This window comes from Panicum hallii, chromosome 2, assembly GCF_002211085.1.
Source record: "Panicum hallii strain FIL2 chromosome 2, PHallii_v3.1, whole genome shotgun sequence".
In the NCBI taxonomy this organism is placed as follows: Eukaryota; Viridiplantae; Streptophyta; class Magnoliopsida; order Poales; family Poaceae; genus Panicum; species Panicum hallii.
In genome coordinates this window covers 49,156,296-49,175,890 of record NC_038043.1, presented here as the reverse complement: position 1 = coordinate 49,175,890, position 19,595 = coordinate 49,156,296, and the positions used below count along the sequence as shown (strand labels likewise).

General features: G+C 47.9%; 4 protein-coding genes across 4 annotated transcripts; 2 read left to right on the top strand and 2 right to left on the bottom strand.

Annotated features, from left to right (window-relative positions):
• Nucleotides 1-234: 234 nt before the first annotated feature.
• On the top strand, nucleotides 235-1,772 carry LOC112881564. Its single transcript, XM_025946309.1, has one exon. It carries the CDS (start codon nucleotides 496-498, stop codon nucleotides 1,327-1,329), a length of 834 nt encoding a protein of 277 aa, XP_025802094.1. The 5' UTR covers nucleotides 235-495; the 3' UTR covers nucleotides 1,330-1,772.
• A 1,973-nt stretch (nucleotides 1,773-3,745) lies between these two features.
• Nucleotides 3,746-7,937, bottom strand: LOC112881391 (nicotinate-nucleotide pyrophosphorylase [carboxylating], chloroplastic). The gene is made up of 10 exons (XM_025946052.1): nucleotides 7,301-7,937; nucleotides 6,267-6,400; nucleotides 6,102-6,165; nucleotides 5,908-5,990; nucleotides 5,446-5,529; nucleotides 5,200-5,352; nucleotides 4,821-4,997; nucleotides 4,610-4,677; nucleotides 4,317-4,456; nucleotides 3,746-4,239 (listed from the first exon to the last, which is right to left on the bottom strand). The coding sequence occupies exons 1-9, from the start codon at nucleotides 7,569-7,571 to the stop codon at nucleotides 4,360-4,362; spliced, it is 1,131 nt and encodes a 376-aa protein (XP_025801837.1). The 5' UTR covers nucleotides 7,572-7,937; the 3' UTR covers nucleotides 3,746-4,239; nucleotides 4,317-4,359.
• A 556-nt stretch (nucleotides 7,938-8,493) lies between these two features.
• Nucleotides 8,494-11,564, top strand: LOC112881392 (nudix hydrolase 23, chloroplastic). The gene is made up of 7 exons (XM_025946053.1): nucleotides 8,494-8,839; nucleotides 9,277-9,408; nucleotides 9,693-9,769; nucleotides 10,208-10,343; nucleotides 10,435-10,575; nucleotides 10,671-10,729; nucleotides 11,058-11,564. The coding sequence occupies exons 1-7, from the start codon at nucleotides 8,642-8,644 to the stop codon at nucleotides 11,116-11,118; spliced, it is 804 nt and encodes a 267-aa protein (XP_025801838.1). The 5' UTR covers nucleotides 8,494-8,641; the 3' UTR covers nucleotides 11,119-11,564.
• Nucleotides 11,565-12,322: 758 nt separating this feature from the next.
• On the bottom strand, nucleotides 12,323-17,872 carry LOC112882698 (UTP--glucose-1-phosphate uridylyltransferase). Its single transcript, XM_025947815.1, has 21 exons — nucleotides 17,696-17,872; nucleotides 17,551-17,598; nucleotides 17,359-17,450; nucleotides 17,139-17,229; nucleotides 16,055-16,115; nucleotides 15,890-15,967; nucleotides 15,744-15,794; nucleotides 15,568-15,638; nucleotides 15,305-15,377; nucleotides 14,730-14,787; nucleotides 14,576-14,622; nucleotides 14,435-14,500; nucleotides 14,186-14,218; nucleotides 14,021-14,073; nucleotides 13,873-13,948; nucleotides 13,686-13,742; nucleotides 13,507-13,590; nucleotides 13,329-13,427; nucleotides 13,011-13,115; nucleotides 12,680-12,751; nucleotides 12,323-12,588 (listed from the first exon to the last, which is right to left on the bottom strand). The coding sequence occupies exons 1-21, from the start codon at nucleotides 17,776-17,778 to the stop codon at nucleotides 12,562-12,564; spliced, it is 1,425 nt and encodes a 474-aa protein (XP_025803600.1). The 5' UTR covers nucleotides 17,779-17,872; the 3' UTR covers nucleotides 12,323-12,561.
• Between the last annotated feature and the right edge of the window lie 1,723 nt (nucleotides 17,873-19,595).

Sequence of the window (19,595 nt, the reverse complement as noted above, 5' to 3'; positions counted from 1 at the left end):
GGTCGAGAAAGATAAGCCCAGAAAAAGAAAAAGAAACCGTGCACCTTTTGCCGCTTCCTTCGCTGCGCAGCGCACCCAACGCGAAGGCGTCCGATGGCGGCACAGCCCCTGCTGTCCATCCACGACACGCAACCGCACGAACCCTCCCGATCGATCTCAGCCGCCCGTGCCCCACTACCCCGATCCAGCCGTCCGTACCCGCCCACCTCTCTTTATATACCCGCGTACCCCCTCCTCCCCCGCAACCTTCCTAGACCACGCCGTCTCTCTCCTCTCTCTATCTCTCTCCACCACTTCCCCCCCAAATCGGATCAAACGAATTCGTTAAATAATCTCTAAAAACACACGGTGAACGGGATTGAAGAGATTAAAACGAAAACGTTCCGATCCCGCGATTAGGGCCCGGAGCTAATCGTGTGATTTTTGGGGTGTTTGGGGTTGTGATTTAGTGTTAGGGTTTCGGATCTGGGAGGATTAGTTCTTCCTTGCCACACCATGAATGAGCAGATGATGCGACCGCCGGCGCCGCTGCCGTACCACCACCCGATGTGGGGGGCGGCGCCGGCGGCTCCCCCGCCGGCGATGGAGCCTCCGGTGCTGGGGTTCAAGCCGGCGCGGCCGGCGTGGAAGCGGTCGGCGCGGACGCCCTGGAAGCGCAAGGCCCCGCCGGCGGCGTCGGGCGGCGCCCGGTGGGGCGGCGCGGCGGCCCCGCGCAACACGACGTCGTTCCTGATCCGGGCGAAGCGGGCGGGCGGCGTGGCGTCGCTGGTGTCGCCGTGCCCCGTGACGCCGGCGGTGCTGCCGACGCCGGTGCTGTCGCCGGCGCGGGAGGTGCTGGTGGAGATGGCCAAGGAGGCGTGGGGCGTGGATGGGTACGGGTCCATGAAGGGCCTCATCCGCCTCCGCGCCGACGCCGGGGAGGCCGCCGGCGAGGAGGACTCCGGCTCCGGCGAGAGCGATGTGGAGGAGCACGTCGAGGTGGAGCGCCGCCTGGACCACGACCTCAGCCGCTTCGAGATGGTCCAGCTCCCTGCCCCGGCCGCCCTGGACGACGACGACGACGAGGACGAGGAGGCGCGCGCGGCGAGGCTGGAGGAGGAGAACCTAGCCCTCCGCGAGCGCCTCATCCTGATGGAGCGCGACATGGCCGACCTCCGCCGCCGGCTCCTGGCCGTCGAGGAGCTCTGCCGGGACTGCCACCGCGACGGCTGCGTCGTGGACGCCACCGCGGGCGCCGCCGGCGAGTCCGCGCCCTCCGAGAGCGTCGCCGCCGCCGCCTCCCCCGCCGCCGGCGAGGAGGCGGGCACGGCGGACGCCATGGAGAACTGAAGCATAGACCAACCGCTACCTGACAGGCCCCGGCCCCCTCGGCTGTACCGAAACTGTACATACGGTTTCCCATTTCCCTGTGCAGATGTCGCGGTGAAGAGTAGGAAGCATCAGCAGCAGCAGCAGATAGCCTAGAATTACTCTTCGTTGCATCCTTGTTAGTTTGATGTCGTCTAGCTTTGATTTCATCCCGTGTTCTTTGTAGAATCAGCCAGCCAGCCAGCCCGGAGGCTGACGATGGAATGTGCATGCAGGGACACAAGATCCTGGTGTCCTCCTGCCGCCCTCCTCGGGTAGATCTCCCAACTGCTAGCCCCCCAACTTCTTACCAACCTTTCTAGTGCAGTGCTAGTACCAGTAATCTGTTTCTGTTGTGAAAAAAAAAGTGTGATTCCAACATGTTCTTTTGTTCCGTATTAGCTGAGTGATAATGTTAGTCCTAATCTGTGGCGTGCTCACGGGTTGTTCGGCGAGTGGTAGGGGAAGACGGTGGCGCCGTGCCGAACTGGAGCATCTCGGCATCTGTTTGATGAGCCGTTGGAACCCAACCACGAGAGGGTCTCATTTTTAGGTGTGCGTGCGCGTGCGTTTGCGTCGCGTTCGGTGTGCCGAAGCCTTCCAAGGTGTTGCGGATTGCGGTTGAGTGGTGAATGGTGGTGACATGGACGCCTTTTAATGCCCCCGCCCGGGTTGGATGCGCCGTGCAGAATGGCCGTTTGCGATTAGGCCGGACGTGGCCGGGGAGAGAACTGCTCCGGGCCTCCGGCGATCCGAGGAGGGGAGGAAGTGGTGTCCGGCCGTGGCAAAAGCGAGGGTTGGGAGACGGGAGAATATGGAATCGGGAAAGCGTTGGCTCGAGGAAGATGCTGAAAGCTCTGACCCGCCTCGGAGGAGCCAGTGGGCTGCGGGCCTTCAGTTTTCCTCCCTTCGCGTCTCGGAATTTTCGTTTAAAGGGAAAGCCTTTGAATGTTCCCTCTCCTTTTCTTTTCTTTTCCATTCCTTCTCTCAGCTCGCTGTTAAATAAACACACTTTGGCGCCAGGATTCTCGTCTCTTCACGGACTCACCGGCTTTCTTCTTTGGTAAACACCGTTCCCAGTCTCGCGTTTTGTTCATCCGGTCCTGGTTACAACTCGAAACACACCTTGGTCACCTTGACAACCCCAAAACGACTTTACCAAATGGACAAGGCGAATACAGTAGCAGTACAGAACAGCAGGAAGCATGACCCAACGGGTAGAAGTCTAGCAGCCCAACGAGGCAAGGACGACTGAACGACAGCTCTAACGCACATGCACAAATCAAATCCCGGGACTAAGGGTGTGTTTGGTTGGGGAGCGAATCGGAATGGAGCCGCTCCGCTTCGTGTATTTGGTTGTAACCGAGTAAGAGCGGAGTGGTTCCGGAAACTAAAAATACGAATATTCCGCTAATATGCGGAACGAGATCGCTCGCCCAAACCGACCGGACGCGAGCGCTCCCGTTCCTGTCTCCCGCCCCCCTCATCCCCCGACGCCACCCACCTCCCCTCCCCCCCCCCCCCCCCTCCGCGCGCCCGGGCCGCCGCCACCAGATCCAGGTGGCCACCCCTCTCCCCCGCGCGGCGGATCCAGTCCAGGCGACCGCCCCTATCTTTGAATGGAATAGTTGTCCAACCAAACACAGAATGGAATGGTTTTACTCTACCGCACTCTCCAACCAAACAAAAAATGGAGCGGTTCCACTCTGCTTACCAAACGTAGAACGGAACGGCTCCATTCTCAGAAATTGTAACGGAGCCGTTCCATTTAAGTTACCTCCCCAACCAAACATATCCTAAAACGTGCGGCGGTGCCGGTGGGTGCGCGGCCGTTGATGCGATGCGATCCAAGCTCCAAACAGGCTCCCTCGGCGCACCGAACAGTCGGCACGGGACAGGACAGCGAGCGAGCGAGCGGCATGGAGCGCGACCGCACTAAACGAAGAGGGTAGCTTGTGAGTTGTGACTCGAACCGGTAGCCCCACACCCCTACTACCCTCTCCCATTGAATTTGATCGACCCGGTTGTCCGTTCCCAATGGGGGGCGTGACGTAGCAGATTGCCAAAACAGCGGGCTGCACTCACCAGCACCACGCCACCACCCCGTATTTTTCTTCTCGGATAGGGGTGAGGATGAGCCATCGTCGCCTGCGGTCGGGTGTCTCGTGTGAGAAGCATCCCTGTGTATAGTAGCCTAGCCCCCTGGCCCTAGCAGCAGGTTTTTGGCATGCGTCAAGATTCGGGACTGTGATCCGTGGGTACACCCTAGCCTGAAAACTTGAAGTACCACAGCGGCCTGGGACCTATATTTTCTTTGTTTCATTGCGCTTGTACGGTAATTGGTTGTCTACAGAGCACACGGGAATGAGAATGCACATTACCAGTACGAGGGTGGAAGTGGTGATGTAACGACGCAATAATAATACTAGATGTGAAGTACAGAGTTGACCTTGCAACCTCCTCTTACTTTTTGTTCATCTACTAAATTATGGCCCTCGCCTTTTGTCATGTCACCGAGGCACAGTTGATCTCTCGTTATTTTGTTTGTGGTATTGCAACTTCGCAACCTTCAGTGCGGCATCCCGTTTACAGTAACCAACCTTTCTGGCAGGGCGCAGGGAGACCTACCTCACCGGCTACGGGCCGCAGAACGCAGCAGCCGCTCCTTTTCCAGCTTCCAAATCTGGTGCTAGAACATATGCGAGAAGCAACCTGCCCCCTGCCAATTATTCTGTTCCACAGAGTGGTGTTTGTGTATTTCGGCTGAAAGCCTGAAACTGAAGAATGAATCCCATTTCCTACGGTTGCAGTCAGAGCTCTCGGCACCAGGCAGACGGCTCGGATTTGATAAGTTATTTAATTTGATTTGCCACGCTGGGTTAATCTATCATCCTGGCGACACAAGCAAAGATCTGGCTTAGAGAAGTAGGGGAATAAAAGCCAAGTTATATAGGAAGGGCAGGCCTTACTTGTAGATGTGGCAAGGCGGGTACAATATATAATGCAGTGGAGTCAGGCACGATTTGTACGTCTTCCGACTTGAAGAGCGAGCTCGGTGTCTATCTTGAGAGAGATGTCAAGAGCCTTCACAGAATGCGTTAATGCTCCACTGAAACGAATCAAAGAAGCCGTTGAACTAATGAATCGAGCAGGGGGTTGTACATTAATTTCGAAACAGTTCAGAGACCTAATCAGCTGACAAACTCTGTCCCATTAAATACAAGTTTAAACCAGTAAATTTTGATCTCGAAAAGAAAAATACCTTGAAATATAGGTAACTCCTGTTTCTCCGATTTTCTTTACTGTATCGATTGTCACGTTTCCAGATGCCTGCAGTTAAAAATAATGTTATTACCCTTCAGCATCCCAATGTGCCAATAACAGATAGAACCAGTCGCTTTCAACAAAATAGTATGGCTACTAGCACTACATACATAAGAAAATGTTTGCCTTGCAAAGTTGAATCTGCATACCTCAGTCTCAAATCTACCATTTATCAATTGAACTGCATCTTTAAGCATTGATACATCCACATCCCCATTTGGAAGAGGAACGACCATGTTGTCCAACATTATACGGGTTAATGAAGTTTTGTTCTCAGCAGCATACTTCAGCACATCTTTCACTTCTTCAATTGTCCTTGTCTCAACCTGATTTATTAGAAATGGCAGATGTAATGATTTTTTTTATTTTCTTTCTTTTCCTATGAAGACATATATGGACATAGTTGAAGAAAACAAGTACATAGGCAGAAAACCCAAATCAGACTAAACAACGAAAGTGAACCACAAAAATATGAACACATAGACACGTAGGTATGACCTTTTCAACATGAACATCAATAAAAAGTACCTCCACAGGAATTGTAAGTTTTTCCTTCTCCAGGAATTGGTCAACAGATCTCATTGCATTTGCAATCCCGCCGGCAACAGAAATATGATTATCCTTTATCATAACCATATCAAATAAACCAAGCCTGTGGTTCTTTCCACCACCAATCAGTACCTACATGAGCACGTAGAGCAAGCAAATTTGCAACATGAGGATTAAAAAGCCAAAAGTCGTGAACATCAACAACACCAAAAAGAGTATGCTTACTGCCCACTTGTCAACCAGACGTAAAGCTGGGGCAGTTTTCCTTGTTTCCAATATGCATGCTGGACGTGCAGCATCAGACATAGCCTAGAGAGAATAAGGACAGAAGGCTTACTGAAATATAAAATAATAATGATATGATCTATAAAACAGAAAGATTGCAGAATATAAAATCTGAAGAACAAGCATTTGGCAGCTATTTTTGGCCATTGGAAAACGCAGCAACATTAGGTGTAGCTCCGAGACAAATGAAAACAAACAGCTCTGTAAGGATGGAATTATCCAGATGGCTGAAAATTGAATATTATGCATGCGCTGGACAGATCAGGAAATGATTTAAGGGGCACACAGATTGAATTTTCAAAACTGTAGCATTGCCAAGACCCTAAGGCAAACAAGGACCAAATTTCAGTTCACCCAGGAAAGGGGGATCATATTAATTATGTAAATAAGGGCAAAAATAACCTTTGTTAAGGTCGCAATACCACTCATCCTCTGCATGAAATTGAGCACAACCCTTTCAGCAACGATGATGCTCCGAGCGCACCCTTGATACAAGTATAGCATGGGGGAAAGTAAGTTAGATACTTAAAGAATTTAAAAGTTCAAGATGCTAACTGCTGCAACCTAAAACAGACTATATTATTGACCATTTTTACCATATACTTTGCCAAATTGCAATCCTTTATGGACATAATTTCCATCACTTTCAAACCATTCAACCTGGAAATCAGTAAAGTTAGGACAGTTAATACTCCCTGTACTACCAATAGAATCATAGCACGCCAAAACCGAAAATGGGAGAAAAGATGCAAAGTAGATACCTTCAACGATGGATCAACTTGGTTAAATATCATGTCTGCCAGGCTTATTCCAGCAATAACACCATCTGCTTTAGCAATAAACGTGGCTTCAGCTTCCACGTCCGAAGGTATTGTGGCCAAACAAGACACATCCCCTGAAGGTGTCAGCAAACAATTAGCATACTTTTGCACCAACAGATGTGCATCCATTGAAAATGCATATAGTTTCGCATAAAAATGGCAAAGAAAGAGCAAGTTGCATAGCAATTTGTGGAGGAATGACCCAAGTGGAGGGGCTCCATTAGACCATTAGTATTTAACATTTTTGGTTATTATACCCAGTATCTACATTCTAAGAGGGAGATATCTGAGTAGGTTAAGACCCTTGTGTGGTTGGATGAAAATAGGGAACCATACGAAAGAAAACGAATAAAGTTTCTAGTAATGCTGAAGGGCAGGAACTGAACAGTGCAGACCATAGATACATGATATAAATTTCTTGCCCAACAGACGCTTAACTATTGTTCTTCATTCCGCACATGTGAATACTTTTTCCATAGCAGATACACGACCACAAATAATCAAGAAGATTTCACTCTGCATCCCAATCTTAACTAATAGGACACGAAATGGGGTCAGTATTTGCCTTTAACACTTGAAATCGATCATAGCCAAGAGTAACAGGGCAGTTTCATTTCAGACGATGAAGACCAACTTGCCTATTACTTAGCTCCAACTACCCCAGCTCTGCTACTGCACTCCATGTCTATGAGATGAGCGCAAGAGTCAGCAGTAGTCAGTGGTCACTTTGAAGTCCACGACCGCAAGTTCAATTGCGATCACGGCACGATGTCTAACGCTCCACAGAGCACGTCGTGGAGGTGAATGCAGGAAGCAAATAAATTGTGCTCCACCACACTGAACACCGTAGCGCTAGTGAAGAGCGAGCGACACAAGTACACAACCAGGCTAGGTAGTGGTCTCGAGGATTCCGAATCGCAGGGGAGCGAACAGTACGCGAGCGTGAAGCTACTACCATGTAGCTGCCTGCATACCTCGGTCGCCAGCGTCCTCGGAGAGGGCGAGCGCGATGACGCCCCTGAGATCGTAGGTTGGGTGCGCCGGCGGCGCCACCGGCGGCGCGGGCGCCCGCGCCTCGGCGGACATGGGAGCGGCCCGGGGGCGAGCGGGCAGGCGCGGGAGGAGGGTGGGGAGGAGCCGCTGGTGGTTAGAGCGCGGCGACGGGGAGGAGAACTGGAGGCGGTGGCGGCGCGCGAGGAGGGAGCTGTCGGGGGGCGGCGCAGGGGCGGTGGGGATCCCGGGCATCGCTCGCGGCCGGCGGGGTTGGGAATTGGGAAGCGAGCGAGGGGTGGGAGAGGAAAGAAGGGAAGGGAATGGGGCGGCGCGCGCCGCCTTTTTTGTGTGGGCGCGGCCAGCGCGGGGCGGGGCGCGCCGCCTTTTGTGATCGGCTGACGGTGGGTGGCAGGATGGGTGATAGCGGCGCGGGGGCGCTGATCGAGATTCGAGAGCGGGCGCGCGGCGAGTGAAGCGTGCGCCTGTGCGGCTGTGCCCGGTGCCCGCACCTGCCCGGGCGCGGCTTGGCGGCTGGCTGGCTAGCGCTGGCCGGCTGGCCGCTGGCGCTTGCGTGTTCTTTCTCGGAGCGGCAGCTCATCGGACGGTGAGCGACGGCGGCCGCGACGCTGGCAAAGGGCGACGAGCCTGACCGGGACGATTCGTGATGTTCTTTGGGGGCAACGACGAGGCGCGTGCAGGTCGCGCGTCGTGCTTGTGCATACGCTGAAGCTTGAAGTCACGAACGACAAACAGCTCGGCGTCCTGTGCGCTCGTGTAGTTACTCCCCGTATAGAGTAGGACCTGCAACTAGTTAGCAAACCAAAGTTAAAAGCTCACTCAATTTGCAAAGTTACAAGCCTTCGTGTAATTTGCCTTTGTTCTTGATAAAAATAAGTCAGAATCAATTGAAACAAGAGTCGACTTTGGTCATCGGCTCATCGCTAATAATTTCTTTCTTTGAAAATAGTCGAGTTTTATCTTCAAACTATCATTCTCTTATAAGCAAGTAATCTTTCTCCCAAGTAGTCGACGGGGAGCTCACCTTGTGCTTTAGAACCATTTTCACTAATGGAAGGTTCAAGTTCCACGAATCAGGGATAAACCTGGCACGCCAGCTCAACTAATCTTTCTCCCAACCGTACCCCCATAAACCGCGCGCCTACCAATCCCGCGGCGGAACGTGTTGGGCGGCCGACCTCACCCCCTCACCCCTTCCCCGCCGGCCTCCCGAGTCGCCATTGCCCTCGCTCCCCACCCTACTGCGCCACCAACCCCGCCCCGCGCTCCGCTACTAAAGCCGAGCCGCACCCACCACCATCGCCATGCTCCTCCCCCTCCTCAGATCCCACCCGCTCCTCCACCACGCCGCGCGCCTGTCCTCCCCGCGCACCCGCCTGCTCCTCCGCCGCGACGCGCTCCCGCTCCAGCCCGCGCGCTCCCCGCCCCACCCGCCGATCCGCATGGCAGCCTCCTCCGGCTCCAACGCCAGCTCCCCCGCCCCGTCGCCGCCGCCTGCCGTGGTGAGCCCCGCCCCCACTCGTCTTGCTTCTCGTGTCACTCTGCTGTGCTGCAATCATGCGGCTAATCGTAGTAGTAATAATCTGAGATTCGTGCTGGCTGAATCAATTGGGGGCGTTGACTCAATCCAGTGGAGAACCTTGCCAATTGGCAAATGGGGCTGGCTTCCCGTGCAGCCCGAAACTGCGGGCGTGCTCTGCAGTAAAATCGTAGCATTCTTTATGCTGCAATCATCTGCTGCTATGGTGTGGCATCCGGACCGCAGCAGAGTTCTGTATCAGCTCCCCGGAACTGCATAGGGTTTAAGTATGCGCTAGTCTGACTGTGACTGGTAACTGTTGAGTGATCACTGATCCGAGGTGTACACTGATTTAGTTGTTGTTGTGAAGATAAGATGTCAAATAAAGGCTCTAATCTCAGTGAAGCATTCTGTCTTTAGGTGCACAAATCAAAGATACAATTTTGCCCTGCTTGTGGAAGCCCGACAAAATTGGCTGTACCTGATGGAGATGAGAAGATGAGGGCTATTTGTTCTTCTTGTGGAAGAGTTCACTACGAAAACCCCAAAATGGTATGTGCTGAACAAATAAACGAAAAAGGAAGGGATGCATATGCATTTGGATTTGGACTTTATAGTTAAGACACTATGAATTGCTTGATTCATAGAGCTCATATTGACACTTGCGTAGTTGTGTATCAAGTGCTTCTGATGAACAGAACTGCTCCATTTTATTTATATTTCTTTGATTGATTGGTGAACCAAGGAATATAACTAGCAATGAAAAATATGTTGTTTATGTACAACATGTTTTGGTGGTTATTTCCTGGCATTGATAATCTATATCATCTGGATAGGTTGTTGGTTGTGTGGTGGAGCATGATAATAAGGTTCTCCTTTGCAGAAGAAAGATTGAACCGGCTTATGGTCTTTGGTAAGTTCTCTTTGATGTTTCCTATTCGATTATGTGTTGTGGTTTTACTCTGAGCTATAACAGTTAATGGCGTAGCAATTTTTGAGTATATACAACAGATGCAGATTTGCATAATTCATTAACCTAAACTATTTGCCTGTCTGTTCAGAATTTGAGGTCATGTTATAATATAGGTTTTTATTACATTGTTTTCATTTTGTTCTTCAGGTTAGGACTTAGGAATGGCTCTTCTCTGTTTTCAAGAACCCCCTAGCTGATAGGGTTCTGATTTTCTTATCGTTTAATGCAGTACCAATCATTACAGTACCATGTTTCCAAGTTCGTTCTGTCAATTTCTTTTCCTTAGTCTTGTTCTTCATGAACAAATTTCCTATTTATTATCAAACATAGCAATCATGTTACTGCTGTCCTCCATTTTAATCAAGGTCACATTAACAGGACTCTTCCTGCTGGTTATTTGGAGGTGGGGGAGTCTGCTGCAGAAGGAGCCTCTAGAGAAACATTAGAAGAAGCATGTGCAGATGTAGAGATAGTCTCACCTTTTGCTCAGTTGGATATTCCGCTGATTGGCCAAGTGAGTGAAAATTGGCAGAGTCAGAAAGTTATGCTTTATTCCGTACACTACTAAGTTGATTCTTCTTGTGTATTACGATGAGATGCAGTAGAGTTACATTATTTTCCGAGCAAGATTGAAGACCCCCAACTTTTCACCTGGACCGGAGTCTCTAGAATGTGCACTTTTTGCTCTGGATGATATACCATTTGAATCTCTAGCATTTTCTTCGATCATTGTCACCTTAAGGATGGTATTTCCTGCTCCCTGTTTTCCCTGGTTGCTAAAAAATTTGCTCTTGCCATTTATAGGTTTAACATCCAAAGCTTTGTCTACTATTTGTTGCAGTATACTGAAGATGTGAAGTCTGGAAGCATCAAATTTCACTATTGCACTATAAACAAAAGGTACATATTAACTTTTTTGTAGCAATTGATTGTCGTCGTGGTTCATGACTCTTTTGGCTACTGCAACTTAGGAAGTCTGCTGAACTCAAGAATCTTGCACTGCAATTTTTAAGTTGTGGCCTTTTTAGTTTTCTGCTGATGTCTCGCTGCAATTTTTCTGCTGCACTCACCTATGGAACTTTTAAGTTGTGGCCTTCATGCACTCAGATGTAATCATATACCATATATATGATGATATGAACAATCTTGCAGCAGCTCCAAGTGAAGCACACTGTTGGATCTTGGTTGTATTCATATCATATCTTAATTTGTGCAACTTCATTTGCAGGTTAGGAGCCAGCCCTTCAGATCTTCGGAGTTTCGATATCGATAACCATATAGCTGTGTGAGGTTGAGAGGTCCTAAACCTTTCGTGATTGATGAGAATGATGCCAGCATACAACGTGCACAAGGCAACTTAGCGAAAACAATGACTATCGATTCAAGCAGTCTTGAGTTTTGAACCTCCATTGCAGCCTTGTTTGGCGTCTCGCAGCAGATTGGAATAGATTTCAAGTAGGCGGTGGATACCCGGAACTGTATATTCTTCGCTTCCGTATAGTTTGTTTTAGCTTGATTCCGCTTTTGGATTTCTTGGGAGCGCCAAGAATTGTGCCAGTAGTGCGGTAATTCTCGGGTGCAGAGGACTGAATTATCCTGCATGCCATGGCTGAGAAGCTGCGTCAGCATCTGGACTCTGCTATTGTAATTCCGTGCTTGTTTGCTTAATTACTCAGGGTTTGCTTGGTTGGCTACCAAAATTTGCCATACCAAAATGTGGGCATATCAAAAAAAATTGGCACTTGTTTGGTTGGGATCAAACCTTTAAAATTACCAAGGTTTTGGTAAAAGAGATTGCTCATGTTTTGGCATGCCCACTATTTGGTAGCCAACTGGAGTTCATAAAGCATCTCGCCTATAAAACCAGTAGGACTCCCTTGATTCCAAATTATTTATTATTTTATTTTTATTTTTAAATCAAATATTTCTAACTTTAACTAAGCTTATAAAAAGTATGTAAATTTCCACAATTGCTGAACAATATGCTACCAATATATATTTTATGGTGGATTCAATGAAAGCAATTTGATAATGTAGATGTTATTTGTTCTATAAACTTGATTAAAATTAGACACGTATAATTTGAAACAACCAAAATGATGTATAATTTGAAACGAAACGTTTTCAGAAGCGCAGCAATCCCCATCGACAAGTTATGCCTGTGCCGTATCATTTTTTTTGAGTACGTGGTAGCAAACAGTAAATTACCAGGAAACGGCAGTGCTGGTTTGTTACCAATCTCCCTGGTTTGGCGACCACTCCATCGACGGTAGGTTTGATCAGGTCTGGTCCGCAAAGTGGATAAGCCACTAGAATTGGCACAGGCCAATGACCCACTTAGCCACGTTAACGGACCACCATGGCGTCTAGGTGGCATTATCACCTTGGGAACGTGACCACTTTATGCCCTTTCCAGAGAAAATCCTCGAGCAGGGGGCATGTGCCAGCATGGTAGCAACAAGAGACTTCTCGGCAAGACATCACACGCGGCACTTCTACGGCATGCAAAGCTATGGTAGTATCATTTCAGCAAAATATTCATCCCTGGCGCGCCAAAAACAGAAGTACAGAGGCACCAAAGAGGATTTACAATTATTCTGTAGCGGGCTCACAAGACCCTCACAGCGGTAATGCACATGACAATTACAAAAGACAAAGCTCAGCGGGAGTGATTAGGACGGCGGCTCCTGCGAAAGGTCCTCGGAGAAACTAGCGACGACGGTAAGCATCGCTCAGAGATCCTCGGGGCCATTGACGTCCTGGAGTGGAAGAGAAGCCATGCGTCAGTGTCGCACCACGCAAGAGACGTAATGCAGTTGGGGCATTTCAGGTCGGTGATGAGGCTCATACCTTGTTCTCAAGCACAGCTCCATCTGGAATCTCCAACTTCACTCCGGGCTTGGCGGTGATGGTCACCTTGCCCTACAGATAGCACCAATAATATGACTCAGAGGCACTATTCAGTAACCCAAATGCCACAACTCAAGAAGGGGGCGGGTATGGAGTGGAATGAGCATATGCAAGATCAGAGCTGACTGAGATAGTCGACAATCATCACGTTCATTTACAGGTCATACTGTGAGTAGAGATAGTCGACAATCATCACGTTCATTTACAGGTCATACTGTGAGTAAGCACCACAGATAGCAATCAAAGAAAAGCCATGCAGTCACAAGTTTACCTTGAGTGTAATTCCAGAGCCGAACCAGACGTCACCAGAAACCTTCAAGCTGTCAAGCTCGACAATGCTGGGGATGGACTTGAACCGGGCAAGGAAGTTGGCAACCTATAAATTATCAGAGGAAAAAATATTTTATCAGTGTTTGCTGACCAATGATATCTCTCAGTTGGAAGGAATGGCAGTTTTCACTGATCAATCGTTTCATCAGCGACAATCATCTACACTACTTTTATGAAGGAATAACAGGAGTGTTCTTTATGCTACTGACAGAACTCTATTGTTAAGGATATCTTCATTATCTGAGAGAGACGGCTTTACCTTCTTGAACTCAGGTCCAAGCTCAATTGAAGGGTTAGCTGGATTTGCTCTGGCTGGGTTGCGGGTGACAAAGCCATCAACCAAGGTGTAAAGATCAGACTGTGGGAACAAAAAGAGCTTAGCAACAGGCATATTATGATATCAAACCAACCAAACATTGAGATGCATTCAGAAATACCTGCACAAGCAACAAATCAGATGTAGCCTTCACTGGGAGAAACCTTGAGCGGGGAACGTTAATTCCAATCGCTTTGTCGAAGAACTAGTTAAAGGTAACAGAAGCATTAGAGCACGCATTCAAGGAAAATGAACAAAATTGAATATTGAGACACCATACGATGGGAGTTGTTTGCGTACCCTAATAGCTGCGCCAGCTGCAGTTTCGAGTTGAAGAACTTTCACACCATCAACTTCCTGTAAATGCCAAATTATTAGTGGAAGAAATCAACATTCGTAATAGCACCCAACAAAGAACCTGATTGATGCACTCCAATATAAATGCTACATATAAGAGCATATAAAAGAAATCAGACAGGTCAAATACCTTGGGGTTTGGAATAATTTCCATCCTAAGTGCCTCAGCTTCTACAAGTCTCTTGATAGCTTTAAGGTTCACCCACCTGTTGCCAGAAACTGTTAGAGAGAGATTTTTTTTTTCTTAATCAAACACAGTGATAGGTGAGGTTTCTTACAAGTTGTTAGTGTTGAATATCTTAAACTTCTCAATTGATTTGAATTCATTCACCTGGATAGAGAAATATAAGAAAGTAAAAAATATTGTGTTAGCTCTTACTACACAGCTGATGAAATCATGGAACGGATTGCGAAACTTAAGTTATGCATAAACAGCAACGTACATGCTCATCAGGTACTTGGGCAATCTCCAAAAGCTGCACAAATATTACAGAAAGAATCAGCATCAATTTATGATAGAATAGTAGAATGAACAGGAAATGAGCACGATGATCTGTTTATTTAAATATTAAACTGTAAGTTCCAAGTGCTATCAAAGACAAAAAGCCTCTCTTGATTTAAAACCAGCAACAGGTGTTAGAACAAACCAGCAGTGTGCCAAGAAATTAATCAAGTCAAGCAACAAAATGTACCTGAACTCTTCCTTCGTAAGAGATGAGGGTACCACCCTTGACATCAGCTAGAGTCTTTGGAGTAACCTAAAATAAATACAGTGCTTGAGTTTTATGTTGCACAAACTCAAAAAGCAGTACAAACAAGCTATTCTTGCATACCTCCATGCAGTACTCGTTCTGGTTGTTGATCAGATGGTTTAGAATTTCTGTGCTAGTTAAGGATACAAATTTTCGATACAAAGCACATGACAGTATTAAGGAATCATTAAATCAGTAAAGAAACTGAACGAGTTTGATCATCTTATTTGGATACTGATGTCAACTATAGCACCCAAGTTGTCTGAGTTTGCAACAAAGACATACTCCTTGCCCTGGGATAGGATTGGAAAACAGATTAGCAAAGGTATAAATAAGAAACAAGACAGATGTTCAGTCAAAGCACCCACGTACTATTTCAGTTTCATTCATTAGTTCCTTAAAAGGTTGTAAAAGTTCTGTTGTTATTTCAGTTTCCATTTCTTTGGTTGGGGGGGGGGGGGGGGCACACCCTCAAATACTCAATTGCCTTCAGAAACAAGATTGATACTATTTTGAGCAAAACTTGCAAAGCTTCTTTACATAGAAAGCATTTAAGGGGCTCAACAGTGAAACATGGTTTACGAATAAAGCATTCAATAGTACATTATAAAGGAATAGAACATATTTTATTTTCAAGAAATAGTAACCCTTCGTAATGTAGAAGACTACAGCAATTTAAAATCTCAGCATTTAAATCTACTACCTAAACCTAACAAGGTTAATACTCTGGAAACTATAGGCTACAGAATCAGTTTTTGAACCACTTGCGTTACCAACTACAGAGACATGAATAAAGCAATTTTTGCTTACCTGAGTCAATAAGAGGTCAAGTTTCCCACTGTTGTTCAAAGAGGGGAACACATCACCGTGGCCTGGAGGATACCTTCACATAAAAAATTACAATGATCAGATGAGGGCATTGCATTTATGCAGATAAACTATAAATGGTGTAGGGACCAAACTGTATCTAAAAGCCTTCAGCATAAATTATCCATCGAGCAATGTGAGATTTCATTGGGAGCGGTCACTAGAAGAATATTGCGACTTTGAAATAACTTAATAAAGAAACTAACCAGCCATCCTTCCCAGATTTCTTGCTTGGAAGTGGCGAGAAGTCTTCAGTAACAATGCGAGGATACTGGCTCTGTAGAAGAGAATGCAAATATATCAGCTGACACTGCTTGTCATGCAAATAATGCCACATAATTAAATAGATGAAGTTGAAGTATAGCAAAAACAGGCTGTGAACCTGATTGAAAGTGTGAATCTCAATGTTGGAGTTGGCATACTTCTCGACAATCTTCAGAAAAAAGAAAAGGTAATGGAAAGCATGTCAGTTACAAATGCTAACAGATTACCAAATTTCTGAAGGCAAAAGCAAAAGGAAAAAGGAACCTTCTGTGTGTCATCATGAGTGTTGAAAGAGTTCATCAGAAGTAAAGGGACACTGCATCCATACTTCTTGTTCAAAGACTGCAGAGACAGGCAACTTATAAGGCACAGACCAGTACTGCCATATCCAAGTCAGTTAAGGAAATATTCAGTTTAAGTAAAGCATACCTCAATTTGAATCACAATAAGGTCAAGGAATGTGAACCCGTTGCGGACTTCAATGACAGACCTGCGAAGCAAAGGAAATCTTAGTTTGCTATGCTTCAGGAGATAGCATCTCAAAGATGATGTGGAGTCATAACATCTCAAGGATCATGTATATCAGTACAAACAACAAAGCTGTTAAGTGATACAGAGAATTTATGACTAAGTGCAGCTAATATCTAATCAAAGACGTCTCACTAGACTAAGTGAACATACTGAAGACTTATAGCACTAGATCTAGCTCAACAAACAATGCTATACCATGAAGCTTTATGACACCTAACTAACCAACAGTTTGATTATAAATGTGCCTCGATGCATTATTCAAAACAATACATAAGAAAGTAAAATAGGCAGCGGTGGCGCATTATAAACTGACCAGATAATCAAATTACCAAACTAAAATAAAACATAAGTGCCTCACCACAACTCAGTAAAAGGGACAACAGTATGTGCATATGAAAGTGACAGCTAAAATATTCCACTAACCATATTCATCCAGATCACAGACATTGAGAGCTCCACTACTAGGCCCATATAAAACAGCATCAATAGAAACAGATCATACTGCTAATGATACATTATAGATGTCATTTGAAGATGCCACCAAAATCCAAAGAACAACCCAGATGTGACTTGTTTAAGAGTTTGCATGCATTAGAAAGACAAGATTTAGCAAACCCACATCGCAACTACAAAACTAACGACCAGGAAAGTAACGGACAAGAGTAAAATAACCAGAAACAGACAGCTATAATAGTAGATATTATATTATTATTAATAGTACTCTACCAAAGACCTTGTGCAGAAAGATCAACATCTGGTTTTGCTGTGTGGCTCAGCACACGAATCTAACAAACAAAGACACGATCCACACATTTACAAGCAAATTAAACAGAAATATAGTTTCTAGTGATCTAGTCCCCTTAGTAGTTCAACACTTGCCTCCCACAAACTTAATGAACAAAGTTCTATACACGATGCACACATACGAGAGCTGGTACCATTAGCTGAACAAAATCAGTGGAGAGGAGAGAGGTGTACTCACTTGGGGCCAGTGCAGCCCATGGTCGTCCCGAGCCCTCCATTAAGCTTGAGCACAACGAGCTTGTCCAGCAGCTTCTTCGTCTCCTCGAGATCTGCGTCGCAGCAACATGATCCAATCAGTGTTCGCACAGAGTCACCAAAACATCCCCGATCGGATCCACCCACAACCACCGCACCAGTACCACACTCAACAAGATCAAAATCGGAACGCGCGATCGTACCTTCGGGAGGCGACGCTAGGGTGTCGTACGGCACCACCACCTCATCGGTCGGGGTCTGGATCTTGCTCCACTCGATCTGCTCCGCCTCCCCACTGCAAAAACGGCACAGCACAAAACAAAACCCCTCCACTCAACTGACGAGTCGAAGAGCACAGAGCAATCATACAGAGCGAATCCGCGGGATCTACTGACCTGAGGTAGCGCGACACGAGGCTGATGAACCCGGACTTCTCGTTCTCGCTGCGCAGCAAAACCCACCCAGAAATCAGCAAAAAATGAGAGGCGAAGAGATCAGCAGGCGAGATCTAGTGCAGAGGGGGGGAGTGTGGGGACTGACCTGATCTGGCCGAGCTTGGCGACCTCGGCGCGAAGCTTCTCAATCTTCTCGTCGACCGACACCACGGTGGCGGAGGCGGCCATCGCCGGGGTCCCCGAGGCTTCGAAAGGAAAGGACGGGAGGAGATGTCAGACGAGCGGAGGAAGTGCGAGCGAGGGCGCTGTGTGTCGTGTGTGCGAGGGAGCGGAAGCGCGGGTTTTCTTTATAGGCCCCGCGAATTCCGTCAGGCACCGTGACGGAATGTTCGGCGTTGGAGCTGCGGATGCGCCCGCGCGTGGTGAACGGTGACGGCGTCAGGCACGTGGCGCGGCGCGAGGCTACCGGCCGTGTGATCCCTCGGGGGCGCCGTCGTGTCGATGCGCCGCTTGCCCGCTTGGAAGCGGGGGCCGCGTGCTCCGTCGGCGTCGGGATCGGGGAGGGACCGGCAGCGCTGAGCTGGCCGCCGGTTTTCGGCGCGGGCTGGGCCGGGACGGACAGGGTGTCATTAGGCTGCGTGCTTAACTAGCAGTCTCTTTCGGCAGCTAACCGTCGTGATTATGTTACTTTTCTTTTCATTTTCATTTCAAAATGAAGATGGAAAGCTATGCAAATGTTGTCATGGAGATGTGCAAGTAAAATTGGATTATGTTACTTGATTGCCGTGGGCGCCGTGGTCTGATAAATCCTGTGTGACAAGCGGAGAAATACTAGACTCGCTACACAGTTTGCAAAACAAAAGAGAGAGAGAGAGAGAGAGAGAGATGCATTAGCATGCAGCTTAATACTATCATGTTCAAAGAACAGCACCTGTGATGTTCAGCTTACAGATTCTTACGAATCATCCAGCGACCGGTTTCAGAGTTCCAGCCATACATCACGGTATGATTGGGTGTCAACTTACGGTTATCAATTGATTATTGCGCAGCAGCGGGGGCCTGAAAGTGCATGCCTCACCAAACTGGTGTTCCATTCAAATCTACTAATCATTATTGAATCTCGCGCGTGTCGGTGCATGCAGCGCAATGAAGCGGCGTGCATGTTCCATTTTTCAACAAAAAAAAAAGAGTGCTGTAGAAGCAATGTTTGTTGCTGCAAGAAGGTATGGTAGTCTGGTAGCACATGCGCAAGATGGATCGTCCTTTTCCGTTCCAAAATTGGGTAGTTTTGATCGATCTCTCCCACCTCTGCTATCATTCGTAGTATCTGAAGACTGACATGGCCACGGCAACAGACGACTGATGAGAAAGTCCTTCGGCCAAGCAAACTCACCTGCATCCGCAGCCGGCATAGCACTACTCCAGGATCTCCACCAGGCGCTCGCCCTGCACAGTGCCCTGCTCCTCTCCAGCGCTCTGACTCTGACCGACCGCTGACCGGCCTGCTGCTCCTGCCGCTTGGAGCTCCTCCTGCCTCTTACGCCCAGCTGAATCACATCCGAAGCCGTTGACGGCGTGGCGAGGCCATGAGGCCTCTCGGCGCTGCTACGGGCGGGGCCACTCGGACAAGCTGCCGAACAGATCATCTCGCTAAAATGTGATCGCAGCACGTCCTTTTCCTCTCCGAAAGACCATTTTAAGACTGTCCGAATACCTGCATTACCCTCGTGCCAATGTTGCCAAGTATCTCAAGGAAATGTCCTTGGCACGGAAAGAAAGGGAAAAGAATGCAGAGGCATCAGCTCGCCGAGCAAGCTTCCTGTTGCCTTTTGCTTCCCGTCTATGCTTCTGCTGTTCCACACAACCACGGGTAGCAGCTCAAGCATGGGCCGGTCTCGTTTGGATGTGACGGGACAGGCAAACTGGTGTTTTAAAGTGGAGCTTTCGGCGATCCTAACGTGCAGGTTGCATTTGGGTTTTTTGTCAAGGCAGGCGCGCATATTCTCAGAAATGAAAGGAACATATCCCATATCCCTTTGTTCCTT